The 18,044-nt window shown below is 45.6% G+C and overlaps 1 protein-coding gene across 4 annotated transcripts in view; it reads left to right on the top strand.

Annotated features, from left to right (window-relative positions):
* Nucleotides 1–10,575: 10,575 nt before the first annotated feature.
* Nucleotides 10,576–18,044, top strand: part of DENND5B (DENN domain containing 5B) — a gene marked incomplete at both ends in the record, with an annotated part of 115,189 nt that continues 107,720 nt past the window's right edge. For all 4 annotated transcript variants that reach the window (XM_080352453.1, XM_080352452.1, XM_080352451.1 and 1 more), the window contains one exon: nt 10,576–10,687. In XM_080352453.1, the coding sequence (XP_080208579.1) occupies nt 10,576–10,687 (112 nt within the window). The remainder of the gene's footprint in view (nt 10,688–18,044) is intronic.

Below are 18,044 nucleotides of genomic sequence, written 5' to 3'. Positions count from 1 at the left end.
CAGGCAGTGCAATTGCTCCAGCTTACTCTGGAAATGAAGCTTGAAGCTGTAGTTTGTCTGGTCATCTGATTTTTAAGGATCATACTAATGGCTGGGGATAAGGTAATGAAATCAAGTTTACAATGATTCAGTTCACAGCAGCCAGTTGACTTTCCAATTCAAATTTCTTATTTTCCCACTGGTGCTCAGAGTCTGACAGCAGCTGTAATCTTCCTTTCACCTTCCACATGATAGCCTGCCGAATATTTGAACTCTTCCAGAGACCCGGGGACAAAGGAAACTATGGAGATCTGAGGCAGAGACAAGACAGGCAGGTGGTGCTTACTCTCTAGAGCTCCTAGAGGAAGCTGTTTGCCAAGAACCTGATACAACAAGCCTCTTCTTTTGGCTAATGTGCGCTCTTACATCTTGGAAGGGTTCTGAGGTCCTCAAGCAAGTTAGCTCTGAGTCAGGGTCACACTGTGTCAAGACCTCTGCTCTTCACTATTTTGCACTAGTATCCAGAGGACATAGAAAACAAGTGATACCACTGCAAGGGTGCTCAGAGGAATGGAAACACCAGCCAGCTCCCTCACGTGATGAACAGGCTGAAGCTTAAGTTCAATGTGACCAAGGACAGAATAGTTACTGTTTATGCACATGGAGGCATGGGAAGGTCGGAAGGGACTGGGAAAAAAATGACTCAGTCCTTGGACCTCTTATCAGTTTTCAGTGGTACCCTACAAAGTGTTAGTTTCACTGGCTTTCCCACCCATACTTACGCAGCATACCCTCTGAAGGAGCACTTGGCACACCTCTTCTTTAGGGTACAGGCACCTTTTGTTACTTTTGTATCAACAAATTCCAAATACACATGTGACCAGATCCATGGGGCTTTCCTACAGAACAACTTAAACTGACATTAGCCCCTATGTAATGTCTTTGTGCATTTCAAGCTTCTCCAAGCTCAGTGCATTGGCAGTGCACTGCAATTTCCTTCACCGTGGCGGAGGACATGGGACAGTGACACCCACATGCCTTCGGTGGGAGGTCTCTTGCTTCCAGCTGGACCTGCTACCTTCAGGGCTGGGCAGGTTGGATGTGGAGTTGCTTGGATGCCTCCTTGTCGCAGCCCCGTGGCTCCTAATAGTGAAGGCAGTGCTAGAGACCCCCAACCCTGCACTCTGTGATCTGGCATCTCAGGTTTGCATGAGGCATCAGGCTTCATGCAAACAGCTGCATCCAGCTTGAGTGGAAGCAACAGCATTGCTGTGACCCTGCAGCACAGCTGCCACAGCTGTGGCTGCATGAACCAGCTCTGGGGCAGCCAGGGCGGGCGCATCTGCAGGCAGGCTAATCCTCTGTCTGAATAAAAAGCCCAAGGATAACAGAGCACACGGGCTCTGTCATCTTCTAAACAAGAAACTGAGCACTTCTGTGACTGAAATCAGCACTTCTCAGTTCAGCACTAATGGGCCCCCATGGCCTTGTCCTCTGCCTCTCCAGGGCTCCTCCCAACCTGCCCATGGCTCATTTCAGCCCCTGGAACTGCCAGTCCCTGCACTAGGGACGTCACAGCAAGGCTGGTCTCCAGCTCACTGCAGCCCTGCTTGTCCATGGGCCCCACCAAGCCGTCCCCCATTCCATAGCCATCCTAGCACCATGTTCCCAGGCTGGTTCCCCTCGCTGGGCCTGATCTTGGCCCCCACCCATGGGCTGACAGCAGAGTCACAGCAGCCGGACGCACTGACAGCACCTGGCACCAAAAAACTGCTGCTGCTCTCCTGCCTTTACCTCTGCTTGAGAGCCAGGAAGTCAATGTCTCTGATTTAGCCTGGGAAACATTGTTTAGCGGGATTGCTCAGTAATAGTCCAAGAATTCTGTCCTCGAAGGAGGTGCGGAGCTAGCCCTTTGACATATCGGAGAGTGTCAAATGTTCCCACCTCCAAAGGATGTGCTTGATGTGAACTGCTGGAATTGCTCAGCATGGATCCGGGCTTCAATAATTTGTGGCTATTGGTTTGCAAGGAAGTCACCAAGAAACACGATCCTCAAGGAGAAGTGAATTCCTTTGATCTCTGTCCTTCTGTTCCATGTGAGCTCAGAGCTGATTTCCAGTATTTCTAAGCTAAATCACAAGGGCGTTACGCCAACGCAGAAAAGCTACAATCCAGATGTCATCAGTAGCAAGTCTCAGCAGGTACTTCATGGCCATGTGCTGTTCTCAGGCAGGAATAATAAGTGGCAGAGAGATATGGCTGAACCTGTGGACATAAACATTTAGACATCTGCTAAAAAAACTAACAGGGAAATCAAAACAGATACTTTAGTGCTTTGATTAGCAAGAACTGCTTTTAGATTCGTAACGTAACATCACTGCAATGGTGTGGACGTGTACTATAACAGCAGGCAGGAAAGCAGCAGTCTTTGCTAAATGACAAAACAATTCACCATGCATATTCATTGCAGGAAATACTTTTCATCTGTCCTTGATCTCATGTTGTATATTGGCTATGGATTTGTTGGATTTGGATTTCTTTAGCACGCCCTTGGGCTTTCAAGTGTGCTAGGATGCATTGTAATGTAGATGCAGAGTGTCTGGCACTTCTTACTGAACAAGGCTTCAAAGGGAAGTAGGAAATTGAAATCGGGGAAGTCGAAATCACACTCTAATTACATTTGTACAGAGGCCAAAGGCCTTCTCACAAAGCTTACCTGCTGTTCATGCACAGGTTTTGTCCAGAGTGCATGAAAGCGTATGGTTGGTTCATGTTCCCACTGCTATCAGCAGACAGGGGACTGCCTGATTTTTGGAAATGAAGAAAATGGAAAACAGTATTTGTGACTAGGCTTTGAACAAAATGCTGTTGCTTGGGTAGATGTGACAGTCTGAGTGCATCTCCTTTGGATGCTTTCCCAGTGCCAGAAATCAGCTAACTGGGAGCACAGGCCACTGGCACAGCTGTGCCCGAACCCCTGCCACTGCAGACAATATTGCTGGGGGCATGTAGTCCAAGCAGCTCACCAGGATTTCCTCCTGCCTTTCTCCTTGCCACAATATATATCTGTGAAGCTCTTGGGTTTTTTTAATTGGTTTTTTGTTTGTTTGTTTTGTTGTTGTTGTCAGTTTGCTTTTTGTTGATTTTGGTTGGTTGGTTGGTTGGTGGGTTTTTTTGCGTTTTTTGTTTTTTTGGTTTTTTTTTTAAATTGGTTTGGTTTGATTTTGGTGGGGGGGGTGTGTGTGGGTTTTTTGTTGTTTGTTTGTTTGTTTGTTTGTTTGTTTTTTTAAGGCCACAGCCCTTTTGTCATGCTTTACATGGACAGGTATATTATGTTGCAAGACTTTTACCTCCTCAGGTCTTTCCCAAAGCAGACAGATTGTAAGGTACCGGGATCTTGGAGCACTGAAAACAGAGAAATCAGAGTTTAAACGGAGGGAAACAAAGCACCCTCAGCAGAGAGCAAAACTTATTTCAAAATGAAGAACAGAGCTTTGCCGTCCCCACTGAAAACCTGCTTCATCTCAAGCCTGGTGTGGAAGGCATCTGTCAGCAGACTATGGGAGTTGGGACGCGTGGGCTGGAAGGACTCGGCGTCAGGGCTGCTGCCCGCTTAGAGGTGCATCTGCCTCCCGGTGTGACGCCACCGGGGCTGCCTTTGGGAACAATAGAGCTTTGTGCCTGGCAGATGTCCAGGCAGAGGAGAAGCAGCGTTTGCTTTCTCTTCCTGGGGGCAGTTGAAGCACAGGGAGTGCACTGACTTGATTTCCAGGACGCTGGTGCTTCTGCAAGTCAGGCTATGAGTGATTTGGCCAAGGTCATGCAGTGAGTGAATGATGTCAGAGATGGATGGAAATCTCCGTGTGGGTGCTTTAGCTTGATGGTCCCGGCACAACACCTCCATTAGTGTGTGACATGCTGGTGATTTATCCAAGCAGCGTACTTTGCTGATTAGGTTTTTATCTCAGTAGCGGCTGGAACAGTCTGTGCATCTCCTACAGGCAAAGAGCAGAAGGCATACCTCACTCTGAGCAAAATACGGTCTTTGACCTCTGGGTCTTGGCACTGAATCATACAAAAGGTAATGGCTGCGTATGATCCTGACTTCATGAGGGAGGGAAGGAAAACACACCTAGTCGGTGTCTCAGCAGGAGGAGGCGCATCTCACAAGCTCAGTATAAAATCAAAGACAGAAGCAGAGTGAAATGGCAGGCGTCACCACGGATTTTCACCATTCTGTGCCACTGAACACATGGAGAGGAAAGGGCAGGGTGGCAAAGGACACAAACCTCCGCAAACTTGGCACAACAACTGCTGGACTTACCTGGGAGTAATTTCTGAGGTCATGTTCAAAGTCCATGTGCCCTATCTGCCTGGGGTGTCATTGCCACTTCCCTCTGCACCTCCCCAAGATCTGAACCCCCAGAGAAAGCTGATTCAGTCTTGAGTAGAGCTTGAAACATAGGAGATGAGGCCAGCCCTGAAGAGGAGGTGCCTCCTCTACAGAAGGCTCACCAGCTGCATACTGCAAAGCCTGGTTTGCAGCATGGTCACCACGCAAATGAAGACTGGCAACTGTCCTGTCCCATGTCCATCCTTGCCCATGTTGTGGGATAAGTTTCCTGGTTGTGAACTGGATGCACTCACCCAGGAGGCAGACAAAACTACAGATTTTTTTGTGAAAGGAGCAGCAGGAACTGTTGTGGGAGGGAGCAGGAAAGAAGCTGCACTTAGCTATTTAATCTTTTCAATTGTCTCATGAAACCTCTTCCCTAAGGATCCTTACTGAAAGTAGATAAGAGCAGAATGTGTCTATATGTGTTTTCAATTCAAGGGCATGTGTATGATGGATGTACATAAAATTAACAAAATGCAATGAGCTACAATAGGAGATTAGAGATTTCAAACCTTTAAATTTTAAATCACAGAAGCTTCAGAGGTCCCTATGGCAGAGAGGCAAGAAACTAGTCATCTTTCACTTTGTTATCTACATTCTGCTGTATGATTAATCATTACACAATGTGACAGAGCAAAGCCGTGTGCTTTTATTCAACCTTAATCTTTATAGATATAAGGCCAGTATGGAAGATGAGCTACTTGCATTAATGGTATTATAATTTGATTTAAGATTAGAATATGTGCCTGCAGTATATGCTTTCTAAGCAATGGTGAATCGCTCTGGAGGAAATGTTCTTTGCTTTATGTCTTATGGCTAGCGTTCTGATCTATTTGGTTTAAAACCCCAAGGCAGCCAACACCTCCAGTGCTTTAACTAGTCTTTTTGCATAAGCTCAGAGAATAAAAATCCTTTTTTTTACAAACTTCGCTATAAAATCTTCTGCTGTTGTTTTTCTTCTCACTTCCACTATGTAGCCTTCTCTGCTTTATGCCAGAATGACTTCAATTTCGGCCTTACGGTCCATCCTTATCCCACTTCTTTCAGCTGACTATTCACATTTAGTTTCTTGTGAAATAGCTCACGACACTGAACCACTCAACTGAAAGTCAGCCAAAAGTAGAAAACTGTTCTTCTGAGCATCACAAAACATTTGTATTGCATCTTAGTTGTTATCACTCTCTTCCGCCCTACAGGATCTCATGACCACATAGATACTACAGCAGAACAGGAGAGGCTTTGAATGGGAAACCAATGCATCTTGGCAGCTGGTGAAAGATCTTCTAGGGGGAACTGTAGAGCAGTGTGAAGGAGTTGAGCAATCCCCCATCAGCAGCATGATTTCCAACTCATTGAAGAATGTTGAAGAAAATAAAAAGTGAAGCAAGAGCGTCACAGCAAGGAAGAAGGGATGTAACCTTTAAATAGAAGGGTTATTCCACCTCTTGGAAGCAGCAGGCATTGCAGAATTAGGACAAAGAGCTTGACGGGCCTCTAGTCTGATCTTTTATGGCAGACCCTAAAGGCAGAGGGGGCTGACACGCTTGTTAGCATTTGACCCAGTTTAAACTAACAGGTTCTGAGAAACAAAGACTGACCAAGAGGTTAAGGAGAGGGAAAGCTGAACCGACTTGATATTGAGAGAAATATTCACTGCAACTGAAGACACAAGTACCTAAGGAACAAGAACAAATCCATCAAGCCAAAAACCTTCCCCCGCTGTGTTGCAGCACTGGCAATCCAGCTGGAGACGGGACAAAGCTGCTGCCACAGGAGAGCAGATCAAAGAGAAGGGTCCCAGGTTTATGCCAGTAAGTTTTTTGTTCTTGTCCCAGTCTGAAATCCTCAATCTTACCTTATCCCTGTTCCTTGGAGGAACATGTAAGAAGCTCCTAGAGCTCTGACACTGCTTTATGCTCCGCTGTGCCAGGGAAAGGCCTTATCTCCCCAGGGTAATTGTTAATATGCTTTGAATAGGGGACATCCAGCCCATCCATGCTGCTTCTGGAGCTTTAACATCCTTTGCTGGCGAAAGGAAAAAATACAGTCCCACCCAGTTACTGCTGATCATCCCAGATGTGCCTCACAACACAATCCTATCACTGACTGCCTCTTCCCAGGCTGTACAAATGCTTTTCCATGGCATTTGGCTGATTAGTGAGTATGTCCAGCAGTTTATGATGCTTTGAGGCCTCATCTTTTGTTATCCTCTCACTCTTGAAAGAAGCTCCACAGCCTCTTTGTGGACTTGCTTGTGACTGCTGTGAAATTTAAGCAATCAATGTTGCGAACAGAAGTCTGTCTCTAAAGCAGGGTAGACCCTCTAGAGAGCCACTGGTGACCAGTACGGGGTAGGCTGGGATGGTGAGAAGACAGAAATGCCTAGATTCTTTGTGGGACGGGGGGAAAGAAGTGCAAAAAAATCTCAGTATGGAGAAAAGGGAATTATGGACAGAGAGGGAACACCTTGGTGCTTTTGTGTGCTACGCACCACAAGGTAACGTGCATCAGGTGATGGCACATGATACACAGAGGTGCTGTTGCACTTTTTTCACACATCGGATGTGGGAAGACTCCGTGGCAGAACAGAGCATGGGGTGGGCACAAAGTGCTGCTGCGTCCTGCATGTTAACGTGACTCTGCTGTGCTGTGCAGGCTTGTTCCAGCCAAAGGCAAAGCTCCTGCTGCCTTTGTTGCTTATACCTGGATAGAAGAAGGGAGCAGCTTATGACAAACTTGGATGTGTTCCTATCCATTTTGTGCTGCAGTACATGTAACTGAAGAGGGAAGGAAGACAAAAGAAAAAACAGCTGTAAATGGGTATCCAGTCTGCCTCCTGGAGTGGAGGTAAATACTGCCACTGGGAAGGAAGAGAAGAGTCTTGATGTTAACTAAGATTGTGCAGTTGAGTTCTGAAATTTTCAATTATAACTGATATTATTGTCCAGTGAGCCACCTTTTAAGCTTACTCTCACTGTTAAAATCTCCCCCAAATTACTAATTCCTTGGGATGGAAGCCAGGGTGGAGAAAACAAACATGAGTGCATAAGAGCTACCAAAGGCAGCATATGCCATGTCTAAAGCCTGACCAGCTTGGAGGGAAAGACTGGAACAACCCAGATGGCAGGTTTTAGATGAGAAAAATCCAGGCCCAGGGACATGATGTGACTCAACGGAGCCCAGACACATTTGGCACAACCAGGTCTGCTGACACTGTGAAAGAGCTGAGTGGCCTTGTTGGGATGACTTTTTACAGATGTTTTATTAGAAGAAATCCTTGCTCCCATGAAACTCTTACAAGAGTGCCTGTGGGAGCTGTATGTACAGGAGCAGGAGCTCAACCTCACAGCTGTTTGTCCTGGTTTTGTTAAAAACAAGTTTCTCTTTTAGTGATTTTGCCTGTCAGCTAAAGTCTTCATATTAGCTGCATTTTCCTGGAGAACCAGACACATGTTTTGGTAAACATAGCAATGGAATGCAAACTTATTGATAAGCATGGATGGACATCTCGCGAGAGGGGCAACCAGAAACCGGTGACCAAGAAACTGACCAACTGTGTATAACATTCCATTCATGTGAATACTTCATATAAAAGTGGGAGATCACGAGGATCTCATCTCTTCTTTCCCTTTTCCTTCTGCTTGTGGCCGACATTAGGAGAGGACCTTGCTAGTCGTCCCTGCGAACTGAGGCCTAGTGACAGACTGAATCCAGCTCTGGTTGGCTGCAGAGTCCAATCCAGGACTTTGGGTGCCGGCTCTGCAGTTGCTGAGACTTTCAAGATTCGTTTTGTATATTTTGTATTGTTTTCTCTATTCTTATTAGTAGCATTAGTAAAACATCTTTAATTTTTTCCAACTCTCTTCTCTCTGTCCTTCTTTCCCTCCTGATCGCCTGTCCTTAGTGGGAAGGGGGGAGAGGGAGGGGCAAAAGGGGCAAGTTGGGGGGAGAGGAGGTTAACAATACATCTGCCAGGGTTTTATTGTCACCCCGCAATCAAAACCCTCCACACTGCTCCAGGAAAATGAATGAATTTATCAGACTTTATACCTGCAGTCTCACATGTTGTGTGCTTTGTGCTCATGTTTAATGCTATACGTATTACTGATTTTATTGAAGTATCTGTGCATTGAACTTTATCGAATACAAGAATACTATTCTGTACAGAAGACAGCTAAGCCAAAGCAATCTAGAACTGCCTGCTGCGCAAGAAATAATGGTCAGGACCATTGTGTTACATTTTATGTTAATCTTAGAAGCAATCTTAGCTCATATATCCTTTAGAGAGACTAGTAAAGCTTCTACCTTGCACTGCCTGGAGACACCCATGCAATCAGGCCTCCAAGAGTGAAGCCTACAACAAGAATACAAGATGGTGTTTCTCCACAGTAAGAGCAATTAGTTTTAAATGAGAGTCAGAGACTGACTTCTCATCTGACCTAGAGCTGAATAAGCAAACACATACAAGTTAATAAACAAACCAAACTAAATAAAATAACCTAGCTCTAAGTGCAAAGTCGAAAAAATAACTGGTCTTCTGGCAAACTCCTACGTGGATCTAGCAAGGTTCAGCTTGTTATACTGAGTGCGGCAACCACCAGAATCAGTGACTGTGATAGAAGACTCACTGGGATATAATGGGAAGTGAGGAAATTGGTTTAGCTCTTGCCTGCTCTCAGTAGAGCACTGTAGGAAGCTGAGAAGTAAAAGGGCATACAGCTTCTTAATTCAAAGGGAAAAAGAGAGAGATATGCTGGTTTGGATTGCCTCCAGGTAGGAAGGAACAGTTGTTCCACGTATGTCCATAAAACGACCCATGCTGGATGAAATACCAAGTTCATTGCAGGCATTTCCTTATCAAAGAAGCTTGTGCAAGAAGAAAAAAGGTACATCATAGGGAAAAAAAAGAAAAAAAAAGAAAAGTCTGACGCTGCTGAGAGATAAATGAAAGAGGTCATAAGAGTCCACAGTAAGCAAAGGATGCGACTGTAATTATTACAGACTGCATGGACCAAGACTAGTAAACAGATAAACCCAGAAGGATCAAAGTGCATACTGAATTCTACAAACAACCTCCTTAAAATATACAGATGGCAGAGTTATCTGACATAAGCAGGAATCTCATCGGTTTGGAGAAAAAAAATCTCAGAACTTCAAAAGCATCATCTCTGTCCCTTTAAAAGCAGGTGGGACTCCCGAGCGGAACTGCCAGCACTTTGGCATCGGGTAATAATAACGGGAGGGTTTTTAGAAACGGGGATTAAAACAATACTGTGTGTTTTGTTTGTTTGTTTGTTTCCTGGACGCAGCAGAATGGTTATAAAACCTTAAGTAAGCTGGGAATTAATAAACTTTTTAGAATTTGCTTTGAAACAGAGCGCGTGTGGCAAAGAAACAGGTCTCCGTCCCAGAAGTTAACGTAACGTGTAAATCCAGCACGGCGCAGTGATGGAGACCATACAAAAGCCAGCCATCAGCCCCCCCTTCCCCTGTCAGCAGACCCTCACTGGGGTGGGTTTGTTGTAATTGTTTCGAGATTCGGGTCAGGAGAACAAAAAGCCATTTCTCCCCGCAGGATTCCCGCAGAAAACGCTCAGCGCAGCCCGGGCGCTGGCTGATGCTCGGCCAGTTCTGGCTGTGGCGCTTCGGGCGCTGCCTCCTAGTGGGGGGAGCAACATCTCCGATAGTAAGAGGTATCATCCCCTCTTTTATTTAAACAAAAGCCAACCTCTTCTGCTCACACCTCGGAGACGAGGGGGAGAGCTTCAATCATCACACATCCCGAGGATTGTGCAAAAAACGTGCGGCGAAGCCGCCCAGGGCTCTCCCGCATCCCTCCCACCCAAAACGCCGATAAGGGCCGGAAATGTCTCTCTAAAGCCTCGGAGCGGGAGGAGCGGAGCGAACCAGAGGAGGCGCCGCCGCGACCGCCCAGGGTTTAAATGCCCCGCGGGGGCGGGCTGGTAGTGCGGTACCGCCCGCTCCACTCCCTCCGCCCCGTTCAGCTGACAGTGGGGCCGCTCGGTGCCCGCCCGCCGGAGCCGTCGCCGCTCAGTGCCCGCCGGAGCCGCTCGGTGCCCGCCCGCCCGCCGCGGCCTGCGCGCTCCCGCCGGGGATGGGGGCCGGCGCGCCGTGACCGTCCCGCGGGCGCGCCCCCGCGCAGAGCCGCGCTACCGCAGGGAGCCGCCGCCGCCGGCGGGATGAGCGGGAGCGGCGCCCCCGGGCCCGGCGCGGCGCCCTGTCGCTTCGCCCACTACTTCGTGCTGTGCGGCATCGACGCGGAGAGCGGGCTGGAGCCCGACGAGCTGGCAGGTGAGCGCTGCCGCCGGGGCCGGGCGCGCCGCGGAGGCCTCGCCCGCAACCGCACCGCTGCGGCTCGCCGCGGCCCGGCGGGCTTTTGGGATCCGCTGCTTCAAAATGTCTGCCCCCCCAACCCCGAGGAGGGGGAGAAGCGAAACGGGGGGGTCGCCCCGCCGGCAGAAACCGCAGGGAGGGAGCAACTTTGAAGGCTAGCGCATCCGCGGGAGAGCTGGTAGAGCATCCCCGGAAGGCAGCTCCCGCGGGGGGCGTTTGTCTGTCGGCCGCCGGGATGCGCCCTCCCCCGCCGGCCGGGCTCCGCCGTTGGCCCTGGTCCCTAATGGTGGAAGGGGAAAGGCAGCCCTGGGCGGGAGGGTGCAGCGGCTCTGCCGAGGCCAGCGGGGTGCGATTAACGGGAGAAGGGTACGGAGGGTTACAGAATTGAGGGGAGCGGAATGATCGGGCTTTCTGTCGGGGCAGTTGCATTTTCATCTCTATTTGCACTAGAAAGGGCGGGGGAGGGCGGTGGGGAATCTGAGAAGAATGGAATAAATTAGTGGAATCGCATCTTTAATTATGTTGCTTCATTCATATCTTATGTCTATTCGGAAATAGTCCTTCTGCATCCTTCGTTCTTTCTCCATCCCCAAGAATGTTACAGAATCAAAGAGTGAAATGCATTTTCAAAAATATTTCTTTTTGGAGAGTTTATGACTGGGTTTGAGCTGATGATGTTGGGAAAAGGCAGTATTCCTTCCCAAACGTCCGTTGTGTTCAAATAAAAGGAGCTGTTTGTCAGTTTTTACACAGAAAATTAGCTTCCATGCTATTGAGCCCTGTTATTAAAGATTTTCTCTCTGAGTGAGAAAGCCCTTAAGTGCTTATGTTTCACCGTTTGTATGTGTTTACACTGCAAATGAATGGGCTTTAAATGAAATTGAAGGCAGCTGTAGCTGTCACAGTGCGCACCTCTGCCAGGTGATGGGATCCTGGCGAGGTTTCCACTGCTGTGGTGTCAGGAAGTACCTCACCTTCCTGTTGTGTAAGAGAGAGACTTGATGATCTACATTACTGATCGATGTACCCTGGTTGAAGTTCATACTTTTGTAACCTGTAAGAAGGGTGGATGCACGCACCTGACATTCCAAGGAGCTTTATCTTAATGCGGGGTGCCTAGATCTTTTCCCTTTGCAGTGAGCACACTCTGAAGGTAGCCCTAGGATCTCCAAGCTGAAGCATTAGCCAAATGTGCTTTAACCTCTGTTTGCTTTTTAAAGTGTACTAGTGACCGCAATTGTATCTTTTCAGTTTTGCTGCTTTTAGTAGAAAACTCCTGGCTCGTGACCCATCTCTCAGCTGATGGTGTACAGAGTTGGATTTGCATAGTATGACCTCTTGGGGTTTCAGCAGCTTAAACTTTGAGTAATCTCAAATTCTTCTATCTGAAAAGAAACTATTTTTAAAACGTAGAGCGCACCCATCACAGGCTGGCAGGCTCTGCCTTCGCTGATGAGTACCCAGACTTTCAGCTTGTCTTTTGCTTATTTCTGCTCTGTTTCTCCGTGAGATGCGCAGGCGTGTTCTTGGAGTGCTGCTCAAGGACAGGCTGAGTGCAGTGGGTTTGTGCCATGTAGTAGCTCAGCTACCAGGGCTCCCCTTTCATGGTCATTCAGTAGGTTTAGTTGAACTGCCCCAGCAACATTAAGCAGATGTCAAAGCTAAAGCAAGTCTCCCTCTTTGTTTTTCTGTAAAACAAAGACATTTTGGCACATCTGTGATATGTCCACTTATAAAAATTAATGCAACCATGAATAATTTCAAAGAGAAATTACCGCGAGTAGTTGTTTTTAAAGCAGCTGGGGCTTCTTTTATTTTCTCCCTCCCCTCCAATTGGAAATCACAAGTAGAAATGTCTACTGTAACTCATTTAAACTAGGCGAGGTCTAGCAGTATGGCTTAAATATACAAAAATTTTTGGTAATGCCAATTTGGGAGGCAACCTAGGAGGGTTGGTATATGGTAGAGGAAGAAGTGGAGTAACAGAAATATGATGAGACTTAATATTGCCTCTGAGCAATGTTATATTTTTAGGGACTCGTGACAAGAGCTTTCTGCTATCAGCTGGGAGCTCAGCAGTTGGAAATGTTAGAGAAGAACAGAGAGTGCTATGAGCTACAAATATAATGCAGCCGCGGAAAAATTAACTCTCCTTTTAGACGGAGCTGAGGAAACATTTCTGCTAAAGCCTGGGGGGTGTTAATGTCACTGTAGGCAAACAGTAGTGAGATCTCATCCAGAAATCTGTGTTAACAGTTTTCAAAAACCAAGTTACCAGGATTGAATTCATAACCAAACAGGTGGGGAGAAAGAAACTCATGGAAACAGAAGTCTGTTGTGTCACAGAAAACTCACAAATTAAAGTTATTTCTTCCTAAAAATCCACTTACAACATTTTGTAGAAATAAATGGTCCTGTTTTTTCCAGTATTGAATTACGTAGCTGTGATAGCTTCCCATGCTGCTAGCCTCGTGCTTTAAGAGCTTGTTGAGGTAAGTCACAGCGTCAATGAAAAGTTGCTGTGACTTAAGCTGCCGCACAGATCATCCCCAATTTAGCAAAAAAGTAATTAAGAACCTGCTTATCTGCAGACCCGTGAGTCCCTTAGCAGCTGGTGTACACAAAGTGCCTTGCTCAAGCCAGGTCTGGCTGAACAAAGCTTTGCTAGGGCGGAGCAGAGGAGCAGGAGACTAGAGAAGCAATTCTGCCAGCCCGGGGCCTCTCTTGTGAACAAAGAAGCAGAAGTTGAAAAATCCTACAGGGATTTTTGGTTTCCACATAGTTACTGGTGATAAGCTGAGGCACAGATGCCTCACCATTGTGTGTGGTGAGTCTTCTCCAGTGTCATTTGGAGCTCCCCAACCTGCGACCTCCCTTTGATGGGGACAGCCGGGCACCCATCCCATGTGAATGCTTTCCTTGCCTGATGGGTTTAAACCCAAAATCTCTTTCCACACAAAGCCTCTGCAGTTAAAAAACAAACAAAAAACCAAACCAACCAAACAAAAAAACCTCAACAACTGAAAAAAAGCCCCACGAAACAGCAACAAAAACACTGCAAGCCAAAATCAACCAAACCAAAAAACACAAAAGCCCCTCATCTACTCCATCAGGCATGAAGTGAAATGAACTAAGTTTTTAATTGGATGTTTTCACAAAATGAAATGAAACAAAAACAAGGTTTTAAAGTTGTGTGAGGTCTTGACGTTCTTTTATGCAAGACTGACTTTCTTCATTGTTCTTGTTCCTGTGGATGCTCGGTGCTTAAAATAAATTTGGTAGATGAGAATTTGCCACTATGCAAATGGTTCGTGTTGCTTTTTCCTTTGCCTGGATACTATTTTCTGGTACAGATTTTCCTATTTTTTTCTTAGCAAATTACTCCACATCTGGCTTTTCAAATGGATTAATTTTCGTTTTTAAAGCAAATTAATTTTGAAAAGTAAAAAGCTGTTTACTTATTGTTCAAGTTGGTGGCGTATCCAGTCACACAGTGAAGTGGTGTATTGGATTCTAATGCTATCAAAACACTTGTGGCACAATCACAAAGCTCTCAGTCAAGGATGGAAGAAAGAAGTCTTTCTAGGGACTTGAGGGAGGAAGTGAAGCTATCTAAGGATTTCTTGGCAATTAATAGTTGGAGAGGTCAGAAAAGAAAAGCAGGATATTTGATGTGAAAAACTTGAAAATTTCAGTATTGGTTTCTGTGCCCAGTTGAACTGCAGTAAAATAGGGTGAAGGCAGCTTTTCTTTCATGTTCATGGCTGATAGACAATACCATGCAGTTCACTTTCATCTTCATGCCTGCATCTTTCAGGTAAAACTGTTTTGAGACTATCAGCCTTGGAATTGCACATGCTTAAATGGGCTTGTTACAGGAAATATTTAACATCAGCTTAAACAAAAAGGTGTAATTGCATATTTTGTCGTACTATATGAACTTTAAGTGTGTCTGCAAGGCACAAAGTTTTTCTGGCTGTAGCGGCTTTTATATTTTACTTTGAGAGCATATTCGATTTTGTAGTATCTTTTTACAGAGTGTCACAAACTAGAATTTAGAAAAATCCAAAATACCTATATGTCAATTAATAAGAAAACTAAATATCTTTTATTGGGGAAGTAATTTAGTGCTCTGGAAGAAAGGAGAGAGAGAATTACAGATGGGTGTCTTGTTCCCAAGTGGAAGTGACCTCATCACTCTCTATAACTACCTGAAGGGAAGTTATAGCCAGGTGGGGATTGGTCTCTTCTCCCAGGCAGTCAGCAATAGGACAAGGGGGCATGGGCTTAAACTCTGCCAGGGGAAATTTAGGCTGGATATTAGAAATTCTTTACAGAGAGAGTGGTCAGGCATTGGAATGGCCTGCCCAGGGAGGTAGTGGACTCACTGTCCCTGGAGGTTTTTAAACTGAGGTTGGGCATGGCACTTAGTGCCATGATTTAGTCAATGGACTGGAGTTGGACCAAGGGCTGGACTTGATGAGGTCTTTTCCAACCCAGTCAATTCTGTGATTCTGTAACAGTTCTGTTCCATTGAGGATGCTGTTGCAGTTTGGAGGTGGAGAGGATGCAGTAAACCAGCATGAGAACTGGGCTCCGAAGGACCATATTGTATGATGCCTTCTGCATCTCTGAATGTGAATATCAGTGGAGTTGTGGCAGCCCTCTTGCTGTGTGAAATGAAAAGTTTTATAGCTTATTTCCACACATAAACTGTAAAAATATTACCTCAGGGCTATGCTTATAGTGAGGACATGTTTCAGTTATTGTATCTTGTCTAGCAACTTATTTTGCACTGTCTCATTCTGGCCATTGCATAAAGATTCACTATCTTATAGCCCTGGTTCAGTGTATACTTCAAAGCTGTAGAGAGCCTCACTACAACCACTGAAGCTGAGAATGCTTTTACCGGTCATGCTCATTGGAAATGTTGAGTCTCTTGGGGAAGATAAACACTACTTCTGCTTCATGCCTTTTCCCTACAGATATTGGTAATTAATTTCCCCCCAGTTAAATGCTAGTTCAGTTCATAATGTTGAAAACCAAACAGGTTGTATTGCAATCTGGCTAACTGGTTTTTGTCTAGTAGGCTCTTATTTTTAGAAAGCTAAAGGACTTTTTTTGTCCTTGTGTGAGCTTGGCACCTGCGCGCTCACGCCTTGCAGAGCATCCCTGCAGCCCACGCGGTTTCTCTATTGCAGTTTTCCATCCCGGTTCCTTCGTGCCAAGTCACCCTGCAGTGCCAGATAACTTGCTGGTATTACTACAGCAATACAACTTCTCATGTACATGTCTTTTTCTGAAAAGAAGTAATTGGGTTTTTTCCTGGTTTACTGGAAATAGACTGAGAAATACCAAGGAATATCTGAGCAGTTGCGGTTCCTGTTCATGACTTATGCAGTTGTCACAAATGAAAAGTGGGCTACGGGAGCTTTGCTTTTCATTTTTAAGTACAGTCCAGAGTTGCATAAAGGATTTTTGGAGGGATTGCCCGGGTTAAGTAATCTGGATGTGGATGAGAGTGGAGGAGAAGACAGCTTGTGCTGTACAACTTATCAAAACTTAACTTGTTCCTCAGAAGCAGTTGTAGTAGATTGCTGAGGTTTGCTGATAATTATAGGGCTTGTGGGATGGATGTGACTCAAGCATTTCTCCCGTTTAAGAGGCAATGCTTAAGTGCAGCGCTAAATCTTCTGACTTTATGGCTGGAATAAGAAGTCTCATGGATGAGGGACTGGATGGAGCAATTGGCTTATTATTGAAGTAACTTGGGGTTTTTTGTAACTTGTCATAATAAACAAGGAAACACTGGGTATACATTTTGGAAACCTGTTCGATAAAAATCTAAGCCAGGTTAATATTTTGTTCATATGAAAACAAATCTTTTGATCTTGATCTGTGTAAGTAAAGAGCAGCTGTTATAGTTAAAGGGAGTTTGGAGATCATCCCCGCTTCTGTGCCACCTCAACTTGATGCTGAAATGGAAATAATGTTTCTGCTCTCTTGTACATCTTTAAAGGTGGTGACGTGGACAATTGCTGTAATGGTTTCTTCTTAAACTTGTTTGTTTGGTTTTTTGCTACTGGAGAAAGACAGAACTGCATTGTGACACCACACAGACTTTAAAAAATAGATTTCTGAATTATAAATTAAAGACTTAGCTGCTGTAGGAGGATTTCTGCAGCCAAAGGAAGCAGTGCTTTTTTATAAAGAATTGTCAATATTATTGACAAGTATCATCTCCATTTATAATAACCTTTAATAAGAACTGACTGTCTTGCTTACTCGGGTAACAGACCATTTGTGGAATTCCTAATGGTCGTGACGTATTATGCTTTAGTAATAGCGTTTTCATTCTCTGTGCCAGAGAGACATTGGATTTAAATGCTCCCCCAACCCTGGTGTGACTATTCTTTTATATGTCTGCCCTCATCTAAATTTTTATACTGTATTCCTTTGAAAATAAGGCATTTAATTGCTTGGAAAAAAAATCATTATTTGTGTCAATAGCACTGACTCACCAATGCTAAACCAAAGATATTTTCTTGTACTTTTTTGCTAGATAAGCTGCTGTTTTAATTTCCACGTAGAAAGACTAAAACCTTTTGCACTCTGAGGCTGTTCAGCTGCCAGCAGCAGTTGTTGCAGTAGCACAGAGGAAGATGTGACCATGTACATGAGGGTTTGTTTTAGGGAAAATTCTAGTAACTGATCTGTTAATATTGGGGTATGTAGCTTTATTTTTTTTCTTCACATAGTGTAAACCTCAGTAGTAATCAAATTGCTGGCAGGCGGACTGGCTGAGCTGCTGTCCTTCATAAGAACGACCTAAATCCAACTCTAATCTTGTCCCTGAGCATCAGCCTGAAGTCACGGCCAGTCCCACCCTGATGGCATAGTGGTGCGGTGGCTGGGGAGCACCGGGGTCCCTGGGGCTGCAGCTATGTGCCTCAGTCAAAGAGCACTGAAAGGCAAACTTGCACGTGTCTTACTTAAAAGGGGCCTATAAGAAAGACAGGGACAGACTTTTCAGCAGGGCTGGTTGCGATAGGACAAGGGTAATGGTTTTAAACTAAAGAGGGGAGATTTGGGTTAGATATGAGGAAGACATTTTTTTACTATGAGGGTGGCCAAGGTTGCCCAGAGAGGTGGTAGATGCCCCATCCCTGGAGACATTCAAGGCCGGGCTGGACAGGTCTCTGAGCAACCTGATCTAGTTGAAGTTGTCCCTGCTCATGGCAGGGGGTTCCACTAGATGACCTTTGAAGGTCCCTTCCAACACAAACTATTCTATGATGTCCTGGAGAGTGTGGCA

Source organism: Nesoenas mayeri (assembly GCF_963082525.1).
Source record: "Nesoenas mayeri genome assembly, chromosome: 1".
In the NCBI taxonomy this organism is placed as follows: Eukaryota; Metazoa; Chordata; class Aves; order Columbiformes; family Columbidae; genus Nesoenas; species Nesoenas mayeri.
This window is presented reverse-complemented; position numbering and strand designations above follow the sequence as displayed.